This window comes from Mizuhopecten yessoensis, unplaced genomic scaffold, assembly GCF_002113885.1.
Source record: "Mizuhopecten yessoensis strain PY_sf001 unplaced genomic scaffold, ASM211388v2 scaffold9109, whole genome shotgun sequence".
Classification (NCBI taxonomy): Eukaryota; Metazoa; Mollusca; class Bivalvia; order Pectinida; family Pectinidae; genus Mizuhopecten; species Mizuhopecten yessoensis.
This window is the reverse complement of record NW_018407883.1, coordinates 64540-87400: the sequence shown is the minus strand read 5'-3', so window position 1 is coordinate 87400 and position 22861 is coordinate 64540. Positions and strand designations below refer to the sequence as shown.

Here is a 22861-nt window from a genome sequence, read left to right as displayed (position 1 = left end):
GTTTGTCTACCTTGTTTTCCTCCTTCCTTCCCCCTACTGTTTGTCTACCTTGTTTTCGTCCTTCCTTCCCCCTACCGTTTGTCTACCTTGTTTTCCTCCTTCCTTCCCCCTACTGTTTGTCTACCTTGTTTTCCTCCTTCCTTCCCCCTACCGTTTGTCTACCTTGTTTTCCTCCTTCCTTCCCCCTACTGTTTGTCTACCTTGTTTTCCTCCTTCCTTCCCCCTACCGTTTGTCTACCTTGTTTTCCTCCTTCCTTCCCCCTACTGTTTGTCTACCTTGTTTTCCTCCTTCCTTCCCCCTACCGTTTGTCTACCTTGTTTTCCTCCTTCCTTCCCCCTACTGTTTGTCTACCTTGTTTTCCTCCTTCCTTCCCCCTACTGTTTGTCTACCTTGTTTTCCTCCTTCCTTCCCCCTACCGTTTGTCTACCTTGTTTTCCTACTTCCTTTCCCCTACCGTTTGCCTAGCTTGTTTTCCTCCTTCCTTCCCCCTACTGTTTGTCTACCTTGTTTTCCTCCTTCCTTCCCCCTACTGTTTGTCTACCTTGTTTTCCTCCTTCCTTCCCCTACCGTTTGTCTACCTTGTATTCCTCCTTCCTTCCCCCTACTTATTGTCTACCTTATCTTCCTCCTTCCTTCCCCCTACCGTTTGTCTACCTTGTCTTCCTCCTTCCTTCCCCCTACTGTTTGTCTACCTTGTTTTCGTCCTTCCTTCCCCCTACCGTTTGTCTACCTTGTTTTCCTCCTTCCTTCACCCATATTGTCCGTCTATATTTGCTGTCATCGCCTGCTGACTTCCTTGGGAGCAATATGATAATTACAGATGTCACACAATGGATATTGACGCTCTTTGTTCTCAGGTGAATCATTTCCAGAACAGGTAAATAACAATAGTACAGGTACACACTAACGAGTTTAATATTGATCAGTAGCTTTTAGCAACAGGAATCGGATTCTTTGTGATTCAATCTTGCCAGCATCAAATGTAGAGCAAATATATGTGTATACAGGTCTGTATATATAAATGATCAAAAGGTTTTCATTTCTTATTGTCATGGATGTATATCCTGACATGATAGCTCACAGACATACATGCATCCAATCTGGAATTGATTTTAACATGTTGAATTCTTTTATCAATGATATGCATACATGCCTTTTGAAGTTTTGAGTATACATGTTTGTTGCATACATGTATAGTTGCTGTAGATTAGGTTCGTAATTGATCGGAGAATCACAGAGTCGATATATTATTATAGTTTAATCAATCCGTATTTGTGCATATATATGTCTACAAGCAACAGTCAAAGTGAATGTCATCATCCGCGTCTTTTGCCTTGTTGCAGCTTAGCTTTGAAATTGAATTATAAGATCAAATAAAAGTGTCAAAAAATGTCACTTTGACATTATTTATATCTAAAACACAATCATGTTCACATGCATGTGTATTGATCCTCTTTGGAAGAAAATTACCCGATTGAACCAATAGTAATTAGTTAATCTGGCTAAATAGGAAGAATTGTGATCAAACCTTATCAATTTAACATCCGATTGTACATTTTGTGGCTTAATTAAATGTACGTATCAAAATTAAATTTAACTTTATTTCACATCAATTCAGTGATTTTGTTTTGCTCTGTTTTACAGCCGAATCATTACAGGCTGTTTCCCCTAGCTACAAAGTGCCTTATTTTCCCAAAATGACTAAAAAGCTGAGGAATATATTCCAAATTTTAATACAAATAATGCTATATTTTCCTAATTCATAAGTATAAAGGACCAGGCTGTTGTAAAATTCAGGTAACAAAAACACTGCAATTATGTAACAAGTTCTATCAACTGATGTATCATCACTCATTCAAAGCTCGACAGATAATAGCTAGTGCACAGGGGGCAACTGTAGTTATGGAGTACCCAGAAATACCCACATGGTCGGGCAGATGACCCAATATATATTTTTCACCTCCAATCAAGAATCAAAGCCAGCTCTTAGTGAAGGACAAGCATGCTATCACTAAAGCTGAATTAGACATCTTTCTAGGTTTATACAAATATTGTAATTGTAAAGAAACACATCTGGTAATATAATTCATTATGAATTTTACTGAAAGTGGAAAAACTTGTAGGCCTATCTCATACCAATAATAAGTACCCCTTATCACCCATAGCAACATAGGTCATGTGACTAGCCAGCGGAACCTCCACTTGTAATATAGAATGTTTCACATTTATATGAGTAAGACATAGGAACGTGTGTTTGAGGGGCCAAGAGTGAAGGGAAGGCCTGTAGTACAAAGTATTGAGTGTAATGCAGCAATTCTCCTTCTTTGCTGTTCTGTAAGTTTCAATGATTAAATAAAAGGTGAATAATAGGATATTAGTGAAAATTGATAAGTTTGTGTGAAATGTTTTAGTCCAATGTCACTTAGGATATATAATATTTACAGTAAACATAAATATATGTGTGTGTGTGTGTGTGTACATATGATGGCTGGACAGAGATCACACAGATGTCCGACTCGGATAACGATCATGATGCATTAAGCACATGGTATGTAAATATACTGAGGATCAGCCCTCAGGATGTAACAGGAGCTTTACTGGGGATTATAATGATCTAAATTTGATAAATGGTAGAGGGGAGTCCTTCTGGAGGGGAGGGGGTCCACTGAGAGAACAGAAGTCGGAGGGAGGTTTGTGTGGGGGGGAGGGGGGGTCCAAAAAGGAGTTGGAGGCATATATAGGGAAATGGGGTCCACAGAAGGAGTTGGATAGGGGAGGGGAGTTTCTACAGAAGGGTTGGGGATAGTAGTTTCCACAGAAGGAGGCTAGGGGGTTCTGCAACGGGAGATACTGAGAATGAGGCCTAAGAGATATATATACAGCTTCGGCATAACTTTGTGGGAGAGAACAGTTGGCTCATACAACTTAAACCTATAAAATTGCTGTAATGAAATCTTTATAGCTATCCCAGCCTCCTGAAAATCTCACACTCTGACGGAAGAATTTCATAGCAGGTGTCTGTCATATCCAGGAATTAAATCAGTGCAGTTCTCACTTAATTAGTTTTGTAATAGGTGATTGACCTGAAAAGAAAGACAGTTGAATGTTCATGTACATGTACATGCTGTACATATTCTGAAAAAATTAGCATTAAGCTCGTTCAAAGTTAATCAATGAATAGCAGGTTTAACTTTTTCAAGCAACCAGCTTTTAATAAGCACTGATGAACATAGAGTAAAAAAAAGAAAACTGAATAAATTTGTCCTGAATAGATGTGTTTTTTAAATGCCTGTATTTGTATTCCAAAGACGTTAGCTGTACGATATATGTGAATATACCTTCTCTCCATGGCTGTAAAACGTATCTGTTTACAAAAATTCACCTAGCTTCAACATTTCTTCATTACTGACTAAGAATGCCAAGTGAAGAAAACATTGTCTCTTAACAATTTCTTGACATGAATTTTCCATAAGGAGTATCAAACTATATTTTCATGAAGAATTTTGTTACAAGATTATAAAAACAAAGTTCCTTTAAAAGTAAATTCTTCCACTGTGATTAATATTGTCAGTCAGTGCAGAATTCTTCTTACACACAAACTGAAACGTTCTAGCCAAAATATTGCTACTCTTATACTGTTTCTCATTGATCAAACGTTAGCTATGATGAAATTCTAAGTCTCTGAAGTCTACACATGTATATCATGTCCAATCTATTACGAGGAACATGCATATTGCTCTTAGCTGCATTTGATGTTATTAGCTTACTATATACCAAGGTATGTCCATGTATATCAGAAAAGCATGAAAATCTAATTTAAGCAAGCCAGATGTATAAAAGGAGAATATTTGGATCAGACCTGTATGTTACCGTAAGTGTTCCTATGGCCTCTGTCGAAGTTCTCTAGAAGTGTTATACATTAACTACCAAGTAACACAATCTCTGTATCAACGGTGGAGATTCAAATTGTAAAGTTCAATCAAATATTATACAGGTGCCATAATTGACCAAATAATCACCCATAAATACGATCTAAACTTATAACCATAATAATCTACACTCGTTCCTAATACCCAACCTCAATTTCTTTCATATTCTATGATACATTTTTGCAGGTAAAAAAATTTGCATCCAGAAAACGTTTTAGCCTGACACTTCACACTGTGTCACTGTAGAGGTCACCTCTGTATATGTGTAATACGATAGCTGTCTATGGAAATTTGGGCTCTGCAGTTCTTTCAAGATGACTTTTTTTCTAGTTGAAGGATATAAATATATATATATATGCTAATAACGTAACATGACAAAATGTTACGAAATTGACTTTTTACTACAACCATGTGACCAATATTTCTACCTCAGCCTGACCAGTGGTGACCATGCCACTGACCATAAGATAAAATGCCTGTAAGGTCATGACCACCGGACATCTTGTGAACTGCCCGAGGGCAACAGGTATATACATTACAAGTACAGGTAATATCGTCAGCACATTAGCTCATGTCTTTATATGTAACAGGAAATATAAATAAACACTCACTGGACAGCCAGACACCTATATAGGCCTAAAGGGTTGCATTGAACACCTGTGCTGTGAGGCTGATCTAAAACATTCATTTGCTTTAGGCAAATTGATTGGACATTCACAACACTTAAATACCTTGTTTTTCGCCTTAGTGTTGAGCATTTACCCCTGTGAAGAAGTTTTTTTGTTTTGTTCCGCAACCAAGTCAAATAAAATCCTTAAAACTTGTACTTATTGTGATCCCTGCATAATGTTCAGCTGTGAAGCACTAGTTACCCATTGTCAGTAAAACGTGATCGTGACCAGTCTTGAGTCAGCTAGTATAATGTGAGCGGGAATAGTTTACCATACTACCTGTCCAGTTTATGACATTTCAGTGAGACTGCACTTTAAAGTTGCCCGTAGGTCACCCTCTTATATAACGACAGTAAACTTCAAAATATAATGTACCATATAAACAAAGGCAATGTACAACACATATGTAGTCAACCTGTTTATTGTACAATTGTATACTGCACTCAGGGTGAAGCCCTTGTGAAATATATCCATAGGTGCAATGCACTTGTGCAATCCGAGATCTTTTTCATGTATAGGTCTTACTACATACAGATACATACAGTTGTTAAATTTTCAATTGACCATTTCATATGATCTTTTCGACAAAACATTACACATTACACATTCAAATCATTTCCTCTTTAACTGATGTTCAATTTGTTTTCCAAAAACTTCACAGACCAACAATGGTAGATGTCCAGGACGGAATAATAATTAACATACTTGCCAACCCGATCTCGCTTTTTAGGAGGGAGACTCCCAATTTCGAAACTATTGTCTCTAAGGGGTATACATATTTATACATTTTATTTAGGTGTTGATTTTGAGCATTCAGAATCCCCATGGAAATTTAAAAAAAACTTGGCAAGTATGAATTAATGTTTATTATCATAGTATAAATTAAAATAGCTCTAAAATGGCAAAAAAAACATTCTTCAGCTTCGCCAGAGATCAGATGTATATAATAAAATATATGTCCCTCAGGTTTCACTTTTTTGATTTGCTCAGCTGGTAACAATCTGGCTACTGTGGTTATATTGTAATTGTGCTATCGGTGTGAAATACACAATGCTGTGTTGCATCATGGCCTGAAAACTGGTTGTATATATCATGATCACTGTTTTACTGTAAGATTTACCAGGTATGTAATAAAGCTGGAAATATCACTTAAAACTCAAAACATCATGTAAAATTATACTCCTATTTGTTTGTATTCTTTATAAAAATATAAGTACAAGTGTACCAAGCTATCTATGCACCAGAATATTGTAGAGTTAGCCAGAGAGATACTATTTAATTATGCACTAATTTAATAATGGTATTTAATTGATTAATTGTATTACATGAATTTAATGTCTTAAAGTTTAAAAGTTTATGTATATACTACATGGCATAAACGGTTCAAACAGTTTTGTTTTTAACTGAAAAGTTGACAGAAATACACAAAAATGTAGGCGTAATATGCAAAAATATTGGATTTCAGCACGGGACTTAGATAATTCTGTGATTTCATGATAAGTCAAAACAAGATCCTACACGATGTATTAAGTCACATGCAACAATATCACGCTAATACTTACAATAATATCTGTCTTTTCAATTGGATAATATAGACGAAACAATGCCCCTGTGTCCGATAGAGGATCCGAGGTATGATCACAGTCCAGACATCCAACAGAATACTCCCCTGTGCCGGGGGGTAAATGTTTCCGAATCTTTTCCCCGAGGTCCAGAGTAAGAGGGACAGACTGAATAAAGTTGTCAATCTTCCCCATTTCACCGCAGGTTCCTTTACCTTGTCCACAAGCTGGTTCAATGAAGGCAGACAACACAATATCCCCGTATAACACTTCCGCGCTCCAAACTGATGAGAAAATACACACAGACGTTCAGCCTGTTGACACGCACCTTACATTGGCATTATAGTGGTAATATTTGCCAATTAAATATCAATGCTGTCCACTTTTGCGGCTTTCCCGACGGTAAAAGTGACCACGCCCAGGCTTTGAGGGAATCCCGAGCCCCGACAGCAGTGTGGATATATGTTTATGTTAGGGGCCTAACACGCTTCCCGTATCCACGGCTTGACAGCGCATGGTGACCTCTGACCTCAAGAATTCCTTCACCTTCCGAACGCACCTATTGGCACTTTTTTTCGATTGAGGCCCGCCACGGGATATTTCTACACATTACGACGCTAGGCTGCACAATCTTTATCTACCCTTATTGAAACAAAGTCAGTTTGAATTTGTGTTTAAATGTGACGTGTACATAACTAGTAAAAGCTCTAACGTTACGTCCCTCATATATAACTTTACCAGTCCTTAGCACATTCTTATATAGAGCAGGGACATGGAAATAACGATTTTCTCAAATGCCGTTGTGTCCATTATTAGACAAATTGAAGTTAAAGGAATTTCCTTAATAAGGAAACTGAGACCATGTATTCATAGGCTAAATCTGCAGTCCCCACATTGAACATATCACAATAATGTACATTTGAGGGAGGGATGGGGGGGGGGGGCAAACTTACTTTTTTTACGGAACGGATGTATCAAAAGGCTGACGTAGTCGGTAAAACCACGGAATTAGATTATCTAAGTCCGTAGTAAAACAAAACAAAACACAAGATACAAGATAAGACCAGAGACGTATAATGTATTATACGTCTCTGATAAGACCTAGTTAAGACCAAAGATAGAAACTAGTACTAAAGATAAGATGCAAATTAAAATACAAGATAAGATGCAATATAATATGTTATAACATCATGCTTACTTAATTGTGATGGCCTACAGTACTCAGTGTATAAAATACTGTAATGTATGACAAAAATAATCTGTTTCGTCTCTCTAGGAATCATCAGGGATGGTAGGGGTGAAAGGGTTATATACGAGAGGATTTACAAGATAAAATGAGCGATAAGATAAAAGATACATAATCATCTAATATGCATCTAGAAATCAAGATAATTTTATGTTGTTGTTTTTGTCGGGGATAGAACCAGCGTCCTCCGTTTCGCGTTCCATCACTATGACCACGGACTTAGAAAGCAATCTTTTCCCGTGCTATAACTGAGATTTTAAAGCGACTCTAGCGTGAAGCTTTAACCAGGCAATCGTAATAATGTGATATATGCAAAAACGATTAAAACCTGTGACACCGGGTTAGACAAAATTTAAGGTAAGATAAAACACAAGACATGATATATTGCACAAGATAATAGATCATAGTAATCATAGTAATCTTCCATCATTGGAAATCTCGATAGAGATTGTTGCGATGCCTCTTCATTTTGCTTTATTCGCGTTTACTTTAAACGCCTTCACTTCCGGTTGCGCGCATGCTTAATATGTAAAGTTTATTTACAGTTTATGTACACGTAATGTTCACTGTTTTATAAAAGGAAGCACTGAATTTCCTGGGGTGAGTATTCCAGTGCTTGTTCAGTCGATGCTTGAACGTGTTGATGTTTTCTGCGGAAACTACTTCCTCTGTAAGGTTGTTCCATGTGTTGACAACTCTGTTGCTGAAGACTATGGCAAGCAAAAAGTTGTCATTTATTCATGGAGCAATGTTGATCCAGTACTTAACCAAATTATATAAGATATCTTATTCTAAGTTTATGAGATATCTTATAAACATATGAGATATCTTATATCTTTAATAAGAGATCTTATATACTTTATGAGATATATTATATAATTTGGTTAAGTACTGGATCAACATTGCTCCATGCATAAATGACAACTTGGCTTGCCATACTGAAGACATTTTTGCAGATGTTTAATCGGAATGCTTTTTTGTAGAGCTTTTTAGAGTGCCCCCTTTTGGGGTTTACTTCCGGTGGTGCAAACATGTCGGGTCGTTTGAAGATGTCAATCCCGTTCAGTATTTTGTATAATTCTACCATATCTGCACGTTCCCTTCTGTATTCTAGTGTTGGTAGTCCCAATTTCCGTAATCTGTTGGTGTACGACATGTCCTTAAGTTGCGGGATTCTTTTTGTGGCTCGACATTGTACGGTTTCAATGGCAATTTTGTCTTGCAACAGCATCGGGGACCAAACTCTATATGCGGTCTTACCAGTATCTTGTAAAGGGCAATACATGTATTGGTATCTTTAAGGGTAATGGTCCTGCAAATTATTCCGAGTATTCTGTTGGCTTTTGAAACGGAAATGTTGGTGTGATCGCTGAATTTGAGAGTACTGTCAATTGTAACTCCTAGATCTTTTTCTGTTGTAACTTTTGTAATAGTGGTTACTTCCCCTTTATTGGTTATCTCATAGGTTGAGCGATGCTATACAAGATAGTAGCAGTGACGTCTCTGATAGTAGTCAACAAGATAAGACGCAATACAAGATACAAAATGATTTATACTATACAAGAACCAATTTAAGACAAAAGATAAGATACAAGAAACATTATAAGACAAACGATAAGATACAGGACACAGTTTAAGACAAAAATAAGATACAAGAAACAGTATAAGACAAAAGATAAGATACAAGAAACAGTATAAGACAAAAGATAAGATACAGGACACAGTATAAGACACAAGATACAAAACACAATTAAGACACAAGATATAAGATACAGGACACAGTATAAGACAAGAAACAGTATAAGACAATAGATAAGATACAGAACACAGTTTAAGACACAAGATACAAAACACAATTAAGACACAAGATATAAGATACAGGACAGAGTTTAAGACAAGAAACAGTATAAGACAAAAGATAAGATACAGGACACAGTATAAGACACAAGATACGAAACACAATTAAGACACAAGATATAAGATACAGGACACAGTATAAGACAAGAAACAGTATAAGACAAAAGATAAGATACAGGACATAGTATAAGACACAAGATACAAAACACAATTAATACACAAGATAAGATACATGATACGAGACAAAATAAGACATAATACATTAGAACAGACGAACAGAACAGAATAAGATGGAGAATCTTTATTTCGTACAGTTAAATATGAGTGTGTTCCTTTATTAGTTTACGGTTTATATAGTAGCTAGTATCATGGGAAGAGCGAAGCGACCAGGCCAATGAGAGAAAGAGCTATGTATGTTTAGCTCATGTAACAATGTAGGGAGCGAAGGTGGCGCATTGGTTGTTCGCTGTGGAGGTTGGATGCAGATGGTTCCCGGCAAACTGAATATGGAAGACGTGCAGGCTCTGGGTATGGTTGTGAAGGCAAACAAAATCTATGACGATAAGCAAACGAGCGAAAGCTGTAAAACGCTTATCATTCTTCAGAAGGGAGAAGAAAAATAAGAAGCCATCCACTGATAGGAAGTGTGTTTATTGTCATAGACTTACCAGCACGAGGACGTTCTGGGACAAGGCCTGAAAACTCCACAGACTGATGGACCCGACTGATCTTGCCAATCTATTTGCTGTACTCCATCGACATTATATGTTCACACCTCTTCTTGGAAATCAATCAGAGACTTCCAGGAATGACTGGATGGCAACCAAGGACGATTGTTGACGCTAGAGAGACAGATAACACCCAGGAACAGACTAGTATCTTGGCACTAGGAATTGGCCATTCAAAGTGCAGCCCTCAATAGAGGACATCATTTATCAAAGTACAACACAACGAGAAGAAAGACACTCCTAGAACCGCCCAAGAGGGGATGGTGAAGTCCAAAGGGACAGACTTAAAAGACAACGTTTGATACAAACAACGCTGACAGAAGCATCAGAAGCAAAGTGCCAGCGTGGAAAGTTGGGCCACTTGGAGAGTTCAAAAACAAATATTGAACAGCATCTGAAAACCCCCCGCATGAAAATAGAGAGAGAGAGGCATTTCACTTGGAAAGTGTTCACGGATAGAAACAGAAGAGCCTCAATGGTTTCTTATTTGCACCAAGGAACCAACAAGGAAGGAGATCCAGGATGTCAAAAAGAAGGCAAGGATCGGAACCAGGACAGGAATGGCGACTAATGAAGATACTGAGGCAGTTACTGATGAAACTAATGGAAGAGAAAGATACCATCATGACGGCAGAAGGCGGAGGTTGTTTTGTTTCACAGGAGAACTACTTTGTGCATTGTTGGTAAGAAGGATGACAATATATATGACAACCAACGGATACACACAAAGGAAGTATCATATGCTTTTCAAGTTTTGTTGAGCAAATTAGTGCACTAAGCAACTAATCGGTGAGACCAAGTCCAGCCTAGAGAACCCGACAGTGGTATTTCTAGATATCGCAAACGCATACGGATCGATATCACATCAGTTGATTGAAGTATCCCTACAACACTTTTAGTTTTACTATTTGGGAGGCTACAACGATTTTTCAAAAACCCGGAGAAGGAAATGGTGACACGATCTTTCATATCCGTCATTCTTTTCGTCATGGGGATTAACCTTATCTTCCTGACGGCAGGACGAGAAACCAGATGGGTTTTGTCTGCATTGAATGAGTCAGTCTCATGGGCAAGGATGAAGTTTAAGGCAAAGAAATCGTGGTGAACAATATTGAAGAAGGGACAACTTACCCAACAGTTCAAGTAGAAGGCACAATAGAGAAAATAACATGAATTTCGGACACCAAAAGCATGTGCTTAGGAAAGTTGCTTGTCGCATCACTGAAAGATACAAGCAGCATCAGCAACACACAGTAGCAATCAATCAGGTGGATGAGGAAGAACGCCCTGAACGTTAAGGAGATCCTGTGGCCACTGATGTTACATGAAGTTTCTTTAACAACACTGGAAAGGCAGTGGAACTTGGCTTGCAGGGTGCACGGATGACATGGAAGCTGCCGGAGCGGAAATTACCTTGTTAGACCTGTGGAACAATGAACAATTCGGGGTAAAGTTCCTCTAGCGGTAGGTATATGACACTCTAAATTCGCCAGCGAACTTTTCATCAGTGGTGAAAAGTCGGCGAGCCAAGAATGTTCTTTATCCGTGCAAGATAGCACTGAATCAAGGATGATCCCGGCGGAGGCATGACCAAGTGCTGATGGAATAAGTAGATGTTCTCGCGATGGAAATGAAAAAGAAGAGACCACCACGAAAGCCAAAACCATCCTTTATCCGGTTAGTATTAGCAAGTGAAAAGGCGAAATTCTCGAAGGTAATAATAATGGGAGATGGGTGTAGAGCACAGGAAGAAAGTATTGTGTCTGGAAGTAGTGCGAACAAAACTACGTCCTGGTGTGGTGATATGGTCCGTCAAATACAGACAAATCAATAGCCATCAAGCTGACTCTGTCTGGAGGAAATAAGAGAAAGAGAGCTAAGTATACATAATGCATAAAGCAGTTTAGGGAGCTAGGGTAGTGCATTGGTAGTTTACCTTTGGAGGTTGGATGCAAAGGGAAACGGACACGATCAGTCTGGGAGACCTTACAGGCTTTCGGTGTGACCGTTAAGACACGCAAGGTAGTGGTGCTCAGACTAGCCGAGGCTGATGAACACATATCATGCTGGCTGTCGAGCAGACAAGAGGAGAAAGACTGGAAGGTATCCAATGACATTTTTGTGAGTTGATAACTACTGACGACCCACCATCATGAGAACGTTCTTTCCAAGTCAAGAGCTAAAATGTCCTTTGACTGAAGGACCAGGCGCATTGAATCGGTAGTTCCCACCGACTATACAGGAATATAAACGTCAGGACGTCTGTAATGTAACCCATTGATCCAATCCAATATAGTAACTCTTGCTTACAGGGACATTATATAATGATATGAAATCGTCTTCAATGTCCACTGATTCATAATAATAATCTATGGTAAGGAATCTGCAGCACTGCTATGCATCATGTAGTGTGACAGCGCACACATGTGTCCCCTCATTTCAGTACAGCTGTCAAGTGAAACAGGAAAGACTGTAAAAATAATGTAAAGGCAGCAAGACTGGGAGAAAGATTGTGTCATATAACAAAAAAGCGTGCTTTTTTACTGTACCAAAATGTGAATTTTTAATTTTTAATATATGAGATAAATTTGAAGATTAAATTATATTTGCCTCGTTTGTTTTGGGAGACTATGATGTTTAGGTGACAATACAAGCTGCATATATTTTGCAAACGCAGGGATAGGCTATAAATATCATGTGAAACGGTGTTATCTTTAATAGTAGGAGAGTCGAGTGGGCCAGTTAGGGGTCAGAGTGGTCAGTGCTTCTAATTAATGAGTTGTGTCAGCCACAGTGGGTGTTTGAAGAGTCTGTAGTTGTTTATTTTTTTAAGATAAGGCGTGCAATTTAAAAGCAGAGGCATATTACTTGGTTCTGGAGATCTTATTAAGTTGTCAATTAAAGCCTGGACCGTTAGGGAGAAATGTTGATTGAGAATGGCCGGTGTCATGAGAACGAAGGGTGGTGTATGTTACAGGGAAAATAGGACAGGTTGTGGGTGGGTGATAGAGTTCAGTTTAGTTTTGTGTGGTGCACGAGAGAGGACGTAACTCTGAGAGAAAGAAACTACTGAACATAATATTATGCTGTGTAAATACGTGTACTATTATATATCTATTGGACATGTGTGTAAATAAACTAAATAGTGAACAGTGCATTGTTTCATAACTAAGACAACAAAAGACAAACCAGTGGCTCCGTTACATTTGGTGGCAGCGTGATTGGATTGAGAGGATTGAAATGAAACAAATCGTTTGACTAATTTTGGAACCATTTACGAAACAAGACGTCTCCAAAACGTTCTCGAAATCAAAAAGGCCCAATTGAAGAGGATTATGGAGAATCAGTGAGCGCCAAATTCCAGAAATCGTAAAACAAACACTCGGATATAAATGTGAAACCAACACCATTTTATGAAACATTAGACGAAGACATTACTTTCAAGGAATTATGTCAGCACTTGAGGAGAAGATTTATGCCTACAATTTAATTCAGTACTCTGTTTCAAGCGAAACAAAAGAACGGGCAGTCTGTTGATGAGTTTGTTTCAGAGATAAACAAATTATCCACCAGAGCATAGAGTGACATGCCTCATGAACAGCGACAGACACTGGTAAAGGAACACTTCCTTCCAGGGCTCAATGACAGTATGAAAAGGTTTGTGATGTTATCAAACCACAAGACATTGGAGGAGTCATTTAATACAGCCAAACAATCACCTGACCGTCAGACAATGCAATTCTCTGAGAGAGGAACCATCTCTGAGACGAAGTACGGGACCTGGTAACCCAGGTGAGCACTTTGGCTACCCAACTTGGGCAATTGACAGCAAGTAGAGGTCGCAGAAGACGAAACTGGAATTCAGGACGAGGACGTGTTCGTAACCTGAGGACGACAGATGGCCAGCCTATCTGCAACTGTTGTCAATACGTTGGCCACATCGCCGTGATGTGCCCAGAACATCAGTCAAACTAAATGACTGCTTTCTTGGAGGGAGGAAAGGAAGAAGAAAAAAGATAATCAACTCCTGTAGACGAAGAGCCTAGAAGTAGGGATACCAGTGTCGTCAGGTATGGCTCTACTCTTGAAACGGATGGGGGTCTCTGTGTCGCCAGGGATGCGCCCATGCCAGAAGTGAAAGAAACCCAGCTAGAATCGGATAGGGATATATGTGTCGCTAGGGATGCACATAGGCCGGAAGATTTGGGGAAAACGGCAGTGACCGAACACTGCATAGAAACAAATGACAGTTTCCCTATCCATCAAAGGCCATACAGGGTCCCAGTGTCTCAAAGGGGAGTGGTAGATTCCATGTGTCTGATCAACTTGAAAAGGGGATAATACGTCCGTCCAGTAGCACTTCATTACCAGTCATTCTAGTACCGACAAAGAACGGTAACACTAGAATGTGTGTTGATTAAAGGATTTATACCCGCTTCCTAGAATTAATGAACTCCTTGACATTCTCGGAGGTGCAGGATACTTCACCTCATTAGATCGCGCCTCAGGTTATCATCTAGTCCCAGTAAAGAAATCGGATAAGGAAAATACCGCATTCTCCTATTTCGGAGGGCACTATGAGTACAATTATCACTGTCGTGTACCCGTTACGGATTGGTCTTTTCAAGATGGCGGACTGAGATCGTCACCGAAGGTAGGTTGTCACTTACAGCTGCAATATCACTTATTTATATTCAAGCTGTAACCGAGTCTAGTAACAAGTCTAACTCAGAAACACTGTTTAAAGCATATTATTATTGTAAGTAATCATTGATACTCAGTTATTATGTTACTACATTGACAACATTTAATTATTGTTCATTAATGTAATGTGTCAATTATTCTTTTGTCTCGTTTCCAATGTTAATTATGTTTATCATCGGAGCAACACTTCATTTGGTAAATATCTGAGTATTTCTCATTTATGTATTTTCAGACTGTGTTCATTGTTGATCTAAATAAAAACATACAAAAAGACCACGTCCTTATATGAACACAGTATCACAATGCCAGTCGCACACTGCCCAATACCAGGATGCGAATACGTGACAGATGACTTTGAGGCAGCGATTGTAGCTGCACTGATAACGGCTCATTCCATGGTTCACGGCCCAGGCCCATCCGCCAAACTTGAGAGGGTCATGCAGACCACCATCGCATTAGCTGGTACCAGTGAGGACTTGGCTTATTTCTTGTCGCGTTGGACAGATTATGTCGCCGCTACTAAACTTGAAGGTCACACCAAAGTGATTCAGTTATTAAAATGTTGTGATGAACCTCTCAGAAAGGACTTAACACGTACAAACGGTAACACTCTAACGGAACCTACTGCAGATCAGCACAGCCATCAAGACACTGGCCGTTCGCGAAGAGATTACAATGGTGGCCAGGGTAAACCTACATAACATGAATCAGGATCGAGATGAGACCGTGAGAAGTTTTATGTAAAATGTGCGAACTGTAATACAGACGTCAATTACACTAACGCCATTCTTCGCGATCTACTTACAAAAGGAATTATTGATCCAGAAATACAACTTGACCTCCTGGGTGACAGTAACAGGATATAAATCTGGAGGATGTGTTTAAGGTCCTGGAAGCGAAGGAGGCGGGAAAGCGCTCAACTTCGAGACTTTTGGACTCCAATGCAGTGGCAGCTGCAAGCAGATCGTATCGAAAGGCCAAAAAATGAAAATCAAACCACACCCAAGGACAAAACACAAACTTATATTGTGGTACCAGAGGTCACGGAAGAGGCGCCCCATCTAGTGTTCGGCGAAATGAGTGCCCAGCATACGGACACATATGCAACTTGTGTAATCACAATCATCATCTTGAAAGTGTTTGTCGTAGTAAAGATAAACCTAAACTCACGAGAATTCAGCTGCATTAGATGTTCTATGTACTGTCAATGATACATTTGTTAATGCATTTGATGATTCTTGCACGCTAAGTGATTCTGGTGTTGAGCCTGCATTACGCATTGACCACCATTTTTATGATAAACTTACAGACACATGGGTTAAGAAACGATCAGCCTCTCAACCAATTGTTAATGTTGTTGCAAAAGTTTCTCAGGATGATTACTCTGATCTTGGTTTTGATTTAAATGCTCTATTTCAGCTACTGCACAGGATGTCAGAGCTGCCTAGCTGGTTTGAGAGTCATCTATAGCTTAGGCCTACGTGAATCAGACCTCATCCCGGTGACCATCCACATGCATACAGCCACAAATGTTGGAATCAAGATCATCGGTGCTACAATACTCCACTTGAGCGCCACTAACGATACAGGCAAGCCAATAGAGACTAGACAGATGACTTACATATGTGATACCACTGACAGGTTGTTCCTCAGCAGAGAAGCCTGTTCAGCACTAGGTATTATTCCCGATACCTTCCCCACGGTTGGTGCATACGCAGCTAATGCTGTCACGGTGAACCTCCACCCCCACCAGTGGAATCGCATCCATGTGACTGTCCAAAACGTCAAATGCCCCCTTCCCCTCCCACAAGAATGCGATTCACTGGGACGGCCGAAAATTTACAGCGAGGAAGACCGTCACCTGACAATCTGTATCACCCCATGGGGACGATACAGATATAAGACAGCACCCCAGGAGTACATTGCATCCGGTGACGGATACACACGAAGGTACGATGAAATTGTCTCAGACTTCGCCAACAAGACGAAATGCGTAGATGCATGTGTTGTTATGGTCTGATTCCATAGAGGAAAGTTTCTTTCATGCAGTTCGTTGGTTAGACTTATGTGGCAAGCACGGCATTACCCTAAACTCCATGAAGTTTCTCTTTGCTGAGGACACGGTTGAATTCGCGGGTTTTGAGTTAACAAAAGACAACGGACCCATGCAAGAAGTTCATTCGAGCAATCCTCCTCTTTTCAACGCCGAAGAATATAACTGACATAAGTTCGTGGTTTGGGCTTGTCAACCAAGTTGTGTTTGCATTCAGCATGGCCGACAAGATGATGCCATTCCGACAACTGTTGAAGTCAAATTTACCATTTTGCTGGACATGCAGAAGAACAACAAGACTTGTTTGAAGATTCTTAACGCGTCAATGCCGTTGAAATCGAAAAGGGTGTTCGAATATTTGATCCTAACAAACCAACGTATTTGGCAACAGATTGGTCGAAAGATGGCATAGGCTTCTTTCTGCTTCAGAAACACTGTTCCTGTCCCATTTCCAGACTTTTTTGCTGCAATGATGATTGGAAGATTACCCTTGTCGGAAGCCCGTTTACACATAGCGCAGAGTCAAGATATGCCCCAATCGAAGGTGAGGCCCTAGCTGTGGCAGACGCCTTAGATAGGACAATGTATTTTGTTTTGGGCTGCAATCAATTGATCGTTGCTGTTGACCACAAGCCGTTACTGAAGGTGCTCGTTGATAGATCTCCCGATGACATCTCCAACCCACGTCTACAAAACCTGAAAGAAAAGACACTGCGCTATAAGTTTCGGATGGTCCATATCTTCGGTGTCAAAGATCGGGCAACTGATTATTGGCGGTCGATAGATACTCCAACTGGCCAATAGTTGAGCGAGCTCATTGTGGAGCTGATGGTTTAATAGAACGCCTTCGTTGTACGTTCGTCATTTTTGGCATCCCTGATGAATTGGCCTCGACGAGGAACCTGAATTTACATCCAATGCCGCCCGCAAGTTTCTAAAGAATTGGGGTGTCCACCATCGTCTCTCATCAGTTGTTTTTCCTCATAGCAATTGCCGTGCAGAATTTGTGGTTAAAACTGTGAAGCGCCTCATAATGGACAACACAAAACCAAATGGGGGTCTTGATATAGACTCTTTCCAAAGGGCCATACTTCAATACAGGAACACACCAGATAGAGACACTAAACACTCTCCATCCATGTGCGTTTTTGGTCGCCCTATTCGTGATTTCATCCTCATCCCACCTTGCCGACATCAACTCCATGCTACTTGGTACGACACCTTAGCTTTACGGGAAGACGCACTTAGGAAGCGCCACATGAATGAAAAAGAGCGATTATCACAACATACGAAACGACTACCACCATTGGCTACGGGAGACCATGTCTGTATCCAGAATCAAATAGGCCAACATCCCCTGAATTGGGATAAAACTGGAACAATCATTGAAGTCCGCCAGTTCGATCAATACGTGGTCCGTATCGATGGATCAGGACGAGTCACACTCCGTAACAGAAAACTTTTGCGACGTTTTGTCCCAGTCTAAACTGACGATTGATAAGAGACCTAGCGCTATGTCGACAATACGCCCACAGCCTACAACCGGACCGACGAATCAGCCAATAAATCGCTCATTGTATCCTGGTGATGAATACATTCAAGGGAAGACAACAAGCTCAACATCGCTGCCTGCGACGGCAGATACATCGCAATGGAAGTCATCAAATCCTATGACGACCGTCCCTCGTATCCACAGTGTCAGTAGACCTCCACATACAGATCCACACAGGACGACTGCTACCAGAGTTAGCGAGCCGATGGAGCCAACTCACAACGCATCAGTCCCTCTCGTGCCTCAACTCACACTTACCACACAACGAAATAACCCATCACCAAGCCATAGTCGTGTCGCGCAACTAAAAAAACCTGCAAGGTAAAATGACTGTGATATGTAGATGTCTTGTCACAAAACACCTCTTATGAATCTGATAAGACCGCGGTTCGTTTCTGACGTCGTAATTATTTTCTGACTTCGTTATTATTTCTGTGTTTGCATTGTTTTCCTTCAGTGTTTCGCCTAGTCAAGGCTCTAGTCATTGTAATTCAAAACATATGATACAATTCCTTTTCACCAAAGCCTTTGTTTCATTATATTATAAAAGACTCGAAGGTGGATACATGATTATTGTTTATTGACAGTGGTATTTACATATTAACCTTTATAGTCGAGACCGATACTTACACATTTCAGAGTTACTCCCCTTTTATGGAAAGTCGACATTTGTAATATAAAAGGAGTCATTTGAGGAAACACTAGCACTAGCCTGTTTGAAGCATATTATTATTGTAAGTAATCATTGATACTCAGTTATTATGTTACTACATTGACAACATTTACTTATTGTTCATTAATGTACTGTGTCAATTATTCTTTTGTCTCGTTTCCAATGTTAGTTATGTTTATCATCGGAACAACACTTCATTTGGTTAATATCTGAGTATTTATCATTTATGTATTTTCAGACTGTGTTCATTGTTGATCTAAATAAAGACATAAAAAAAGACCACGTTCGTATATGCCCAACAAAAACAAAAGGCATATCATGACCAACAGACTAATGGCATAAGTTTTAATGTGGGAGACAAAGTGTGGCTGTTTTCACCTGAGACCAAACCAGGTCTGTCAAAGAAACTGGCTCATCATTGGCATGGACCTTTTGATGTAATTGAAATCAAATCGTCAGTGAATTACAGGATAGCCACGTGTGATGAGAAAAGAAAAACACAAATAGTACATGTAAATATACTAAAACGCTTTGTTGAACCAGAGAATATTTTTAGTGCTGAAAAGAGGATTGGTGTTGACATTGAGACTGTTAATGTGGATATTGTAGAAATACTAGATGCTCTATGGCGTCGACACCAGTCAGGTCGACTAGAGAAACACTATTTTGTGCAATTCACAAACAATGACACGAACTGGATTAAGGCTTCAGACATTACAGATGTCAAATTATATGAGGATTTTGAGAACTCTAATGCATCTTAACGCAAGTCAAAGCGTTATATAAGTGCATTATTATATCCTACTGCAGTGACAATGAACTATGAACTGTGTGTATAGTGGACTAAACAGGGATTACTCAGTTATATAGAATATAAGTGAAATCGTTGCAAATGTTTCATTATACTGACTTGTGTATTGTTGTATATTTATAATTATATATGTGTATGTGTATGAGTGTGCCGGGGTTCTCCCGGATGTACTTGTTGATGGAAAGGTTTCTGGTCCTAGTTCGTGGTCTTCAAAATGTTGATATCTCTTTTCCGTTCTAAGTTTTTCATGTCGCTGAGCATATAAATCATCATCTTTTGTAGCTATTTCATCCAACAAAATTGTGTGTGTTTCATACCCAATACAAACAACATCAGTCTGTCGGGAGTTTTCTCCAGCCGTTTCGGGCATCTGTGACAATTTTGATGCCTTCAAAATCCTCCATCTGGCCTTCATAGTTGATAACAGCCGACGCCATTTCAGTTGACAATGCATCCTGACAGGAATCGTTGTACTCATACGCAACCGCTTAGTTAAAATCTTGTGCAACATGGTCACGATGGAAAGCCTCGGTCAATAATCCAATATCAGCCGCTTCAGACAGCCTCTTGAACTGATTGGGGATTATCCCAGAACACATATAGCCATGTGCCATCCGATGGTTTACCAAAAACTTTTCATTTGGTAAATATGGTGAAGATGTGTCTATGGGTTGTTACAAAATGAATAAAATGGTCAAGAAGAAGTAGAACACTATCCCCATTTATCCAATGAAAGGCTAAATATTTTTGGGTTTAGTTGATCATAATGTATTGAGATTAATTGGATTATCTCCCTGTCTAACATTCTCCTGGTACATCCGGAATTAATTTTACACACAGTTACATAATATGATATAATATGGAATGTTACCTAAGGATAAAACCTCCTGTTGATAAATACATTCAACAGAAAATACAAAGGACATCTTATGCAGAAATAAACAAGCACACACAGTAAACACAACATCAAATGCCTTGGCCTAACCCTATCCCCTACAGCTTCCTTCAGCCACCATTTCCTTTGATATTTGAGATATCTTGACCAATACCATGGACACATCTCCAGCTAAATTTTACCAAGCCAGTAGAAGGTAGTATGGCCGACAGTGGAAGAAGACATCTTGTTTGTCTTTTGTTGACAAGCGAAGAAGAAGAAATAGTAGAAGGGATATTCACAGGGCATGGTTGGGATTTAATAAGGACAACACAGCATGACCACATACATGTGATAAAAATACAGATACAGGGAATAATCGAGATGATGAGGAAGCTGGACCAGTTCTGGTGACACAAGGACAACCTGAGACAGTTTCAAGTGGTAACAGTGAAAATGTAACCGCAAATTCTGATGGACGGTTAAGCGATACCTAGTGTCCACATTGCTTCTGTGACAGATGTGTTGTTGATGAGACCAATAGACAATTGTGTTGGCCTGAAATGAACGCTATTTCAAATAGAAGGAATAGACAATTACGAAATAAACTCTACAAACGATTTTGGGGCATTTTGAGTAATAGAGGTGCATGGGCAGATCAACGGTAATTTTTGAGAAAACAGACGGCACTTGGAGTTGATCCAACAAGAAAACACTATACCTGGCATAAAAGAGATATAATGCCAAATTGTGTATTGAATGCAGTTAGAATGTGGTACCCCAAAGCATCAACTGAGGAATATGATCAATACTTTTTGTTTAGTTTTTGAAACCTCAACTTATGGATTACTATAAGGAAAAAATCAGGAATTAAAGAGGAATAAAGGCAATTAATACAAGTAAGTGAGCATGTTTAGTTGTTTATCAGCAAGAGCTGACCAGTGACCTGAGCCAGTGACCTCAGGTAGCCTTACAACGTAGACAGTCAATGTCAGTTGGGAACTGTTACTCCCCACACTATTTGAAATTGGAATATCCCGAAAGTACCAAATTATTCTATAATTTGCTGGGCTTATAATATATGAATCTTATTTTTCTATAAAAAGATAGGGAGGTCACCGATCGTATCATATCTTGATGTCTTGTTGGTCTAGGAGGAGGGCGTATCATATCCAGGCTGTCCTTTACTTATATCCTACTCTATTTTGTGTTTTGTTTTGTTCCTATATTTTGGAAGTCCGTCGAATCGTCTTAAAAAAGGTTTTCTAATCTAACCCTATCCTCTGTGCCGGCGTCAACGCGCCTACTCTTTCGACAATACACAGAGGGATTTTTACGTGCATGTTGGACTCTCCTACACGTGACACCGTTTATAGTCCCTCCGCCGGACTCTGCCATGTTTTAGTAAGGTCCACTATTAATAGGTGAGCTCGGAGAGATTTGTGAAAAAGTGTTATATTTGAGAGTAGGAGGAGAGTCGAGTGGGCCAGTAGGGGTCAGAGTGGTCAGGGGTTCTAATTGGTGAGTTGTGTCAGTCGTATCTGTACGTATCAGTGAGTGTCTGCGGAGGGTCTGTAGTTGTTAATTTGTTTAGATTAGGCGTGCAATTTAAAAGCAGAGGCATATTACTTGGTTTTGGAGATCTTATATGAAATAACTACAAAAGATGATGATTTATATGCTCAGCGACATGAAAAACTTAAAACGGAAAGATATATCAACATTTTGAAGACCACGAACTAGGAACAGAAACCTTTCCATCAACAAGTACATCCGGGAGAACCCCGGCACACTCATACACATACACATATAATTGTCAATTAAAGCTTGGACGTTTAGGGAGAAATGTTGATTGAGAATGGCCGGTGTCATGAGAACAAAGGGTGGTGTGTGTTACAGTGGAGATAGGACAGGTTGTGTGGTGTGATAGAGTTCAGTTTAGTGTTGTGTGGTGCACGAGAGAGGACGTGACTCTGAGAGAAAGAAACTACTGAACATATGCTGTGTAAATACGTGTACTATTATATATCTATTGGACATGTGTGTAAATAAGCTGTAAATAGTGAACAGTGTATTGTTTCATAATTACATAATTAACACAACAAAAGACAAACCGTGGCTCCGTCACAATAATGTATGCTATATAATGCTTCCTTCCGGTGTAAGCAACATTTTAAATAGTTTTTTTTCTTATTGAATA

The 22861-nt window shown here is 39.5% G+C and overlaps 1 protein-coding gene across 1 annotated transcript in view; it reads right to left on the bottom strand.

The window, feature by feature from the left end:
- Nucleotides 1-6805, bottom strand: part of LOC110457333 (platelet-activating factor acetylhydrolase-like) — a 34648-nt gene extending 27843 nt beyond the window's left edge. The window contains exon 1 of the mRNA XM_021508555.1: nucleotides 6164-6805. Within this exon, the coding sequence (XP_021364230.1) occupies nucleotides 6164-6358 (195 nt within the window). The 5' untranslated portion in view covers nucleotides 6359-6805. The remainder of the gene's footprint in view (nucleotides 1-6163) is intronic.
- Nucleotides 6806-22861: the final 16056 nt, after the last annotated feature.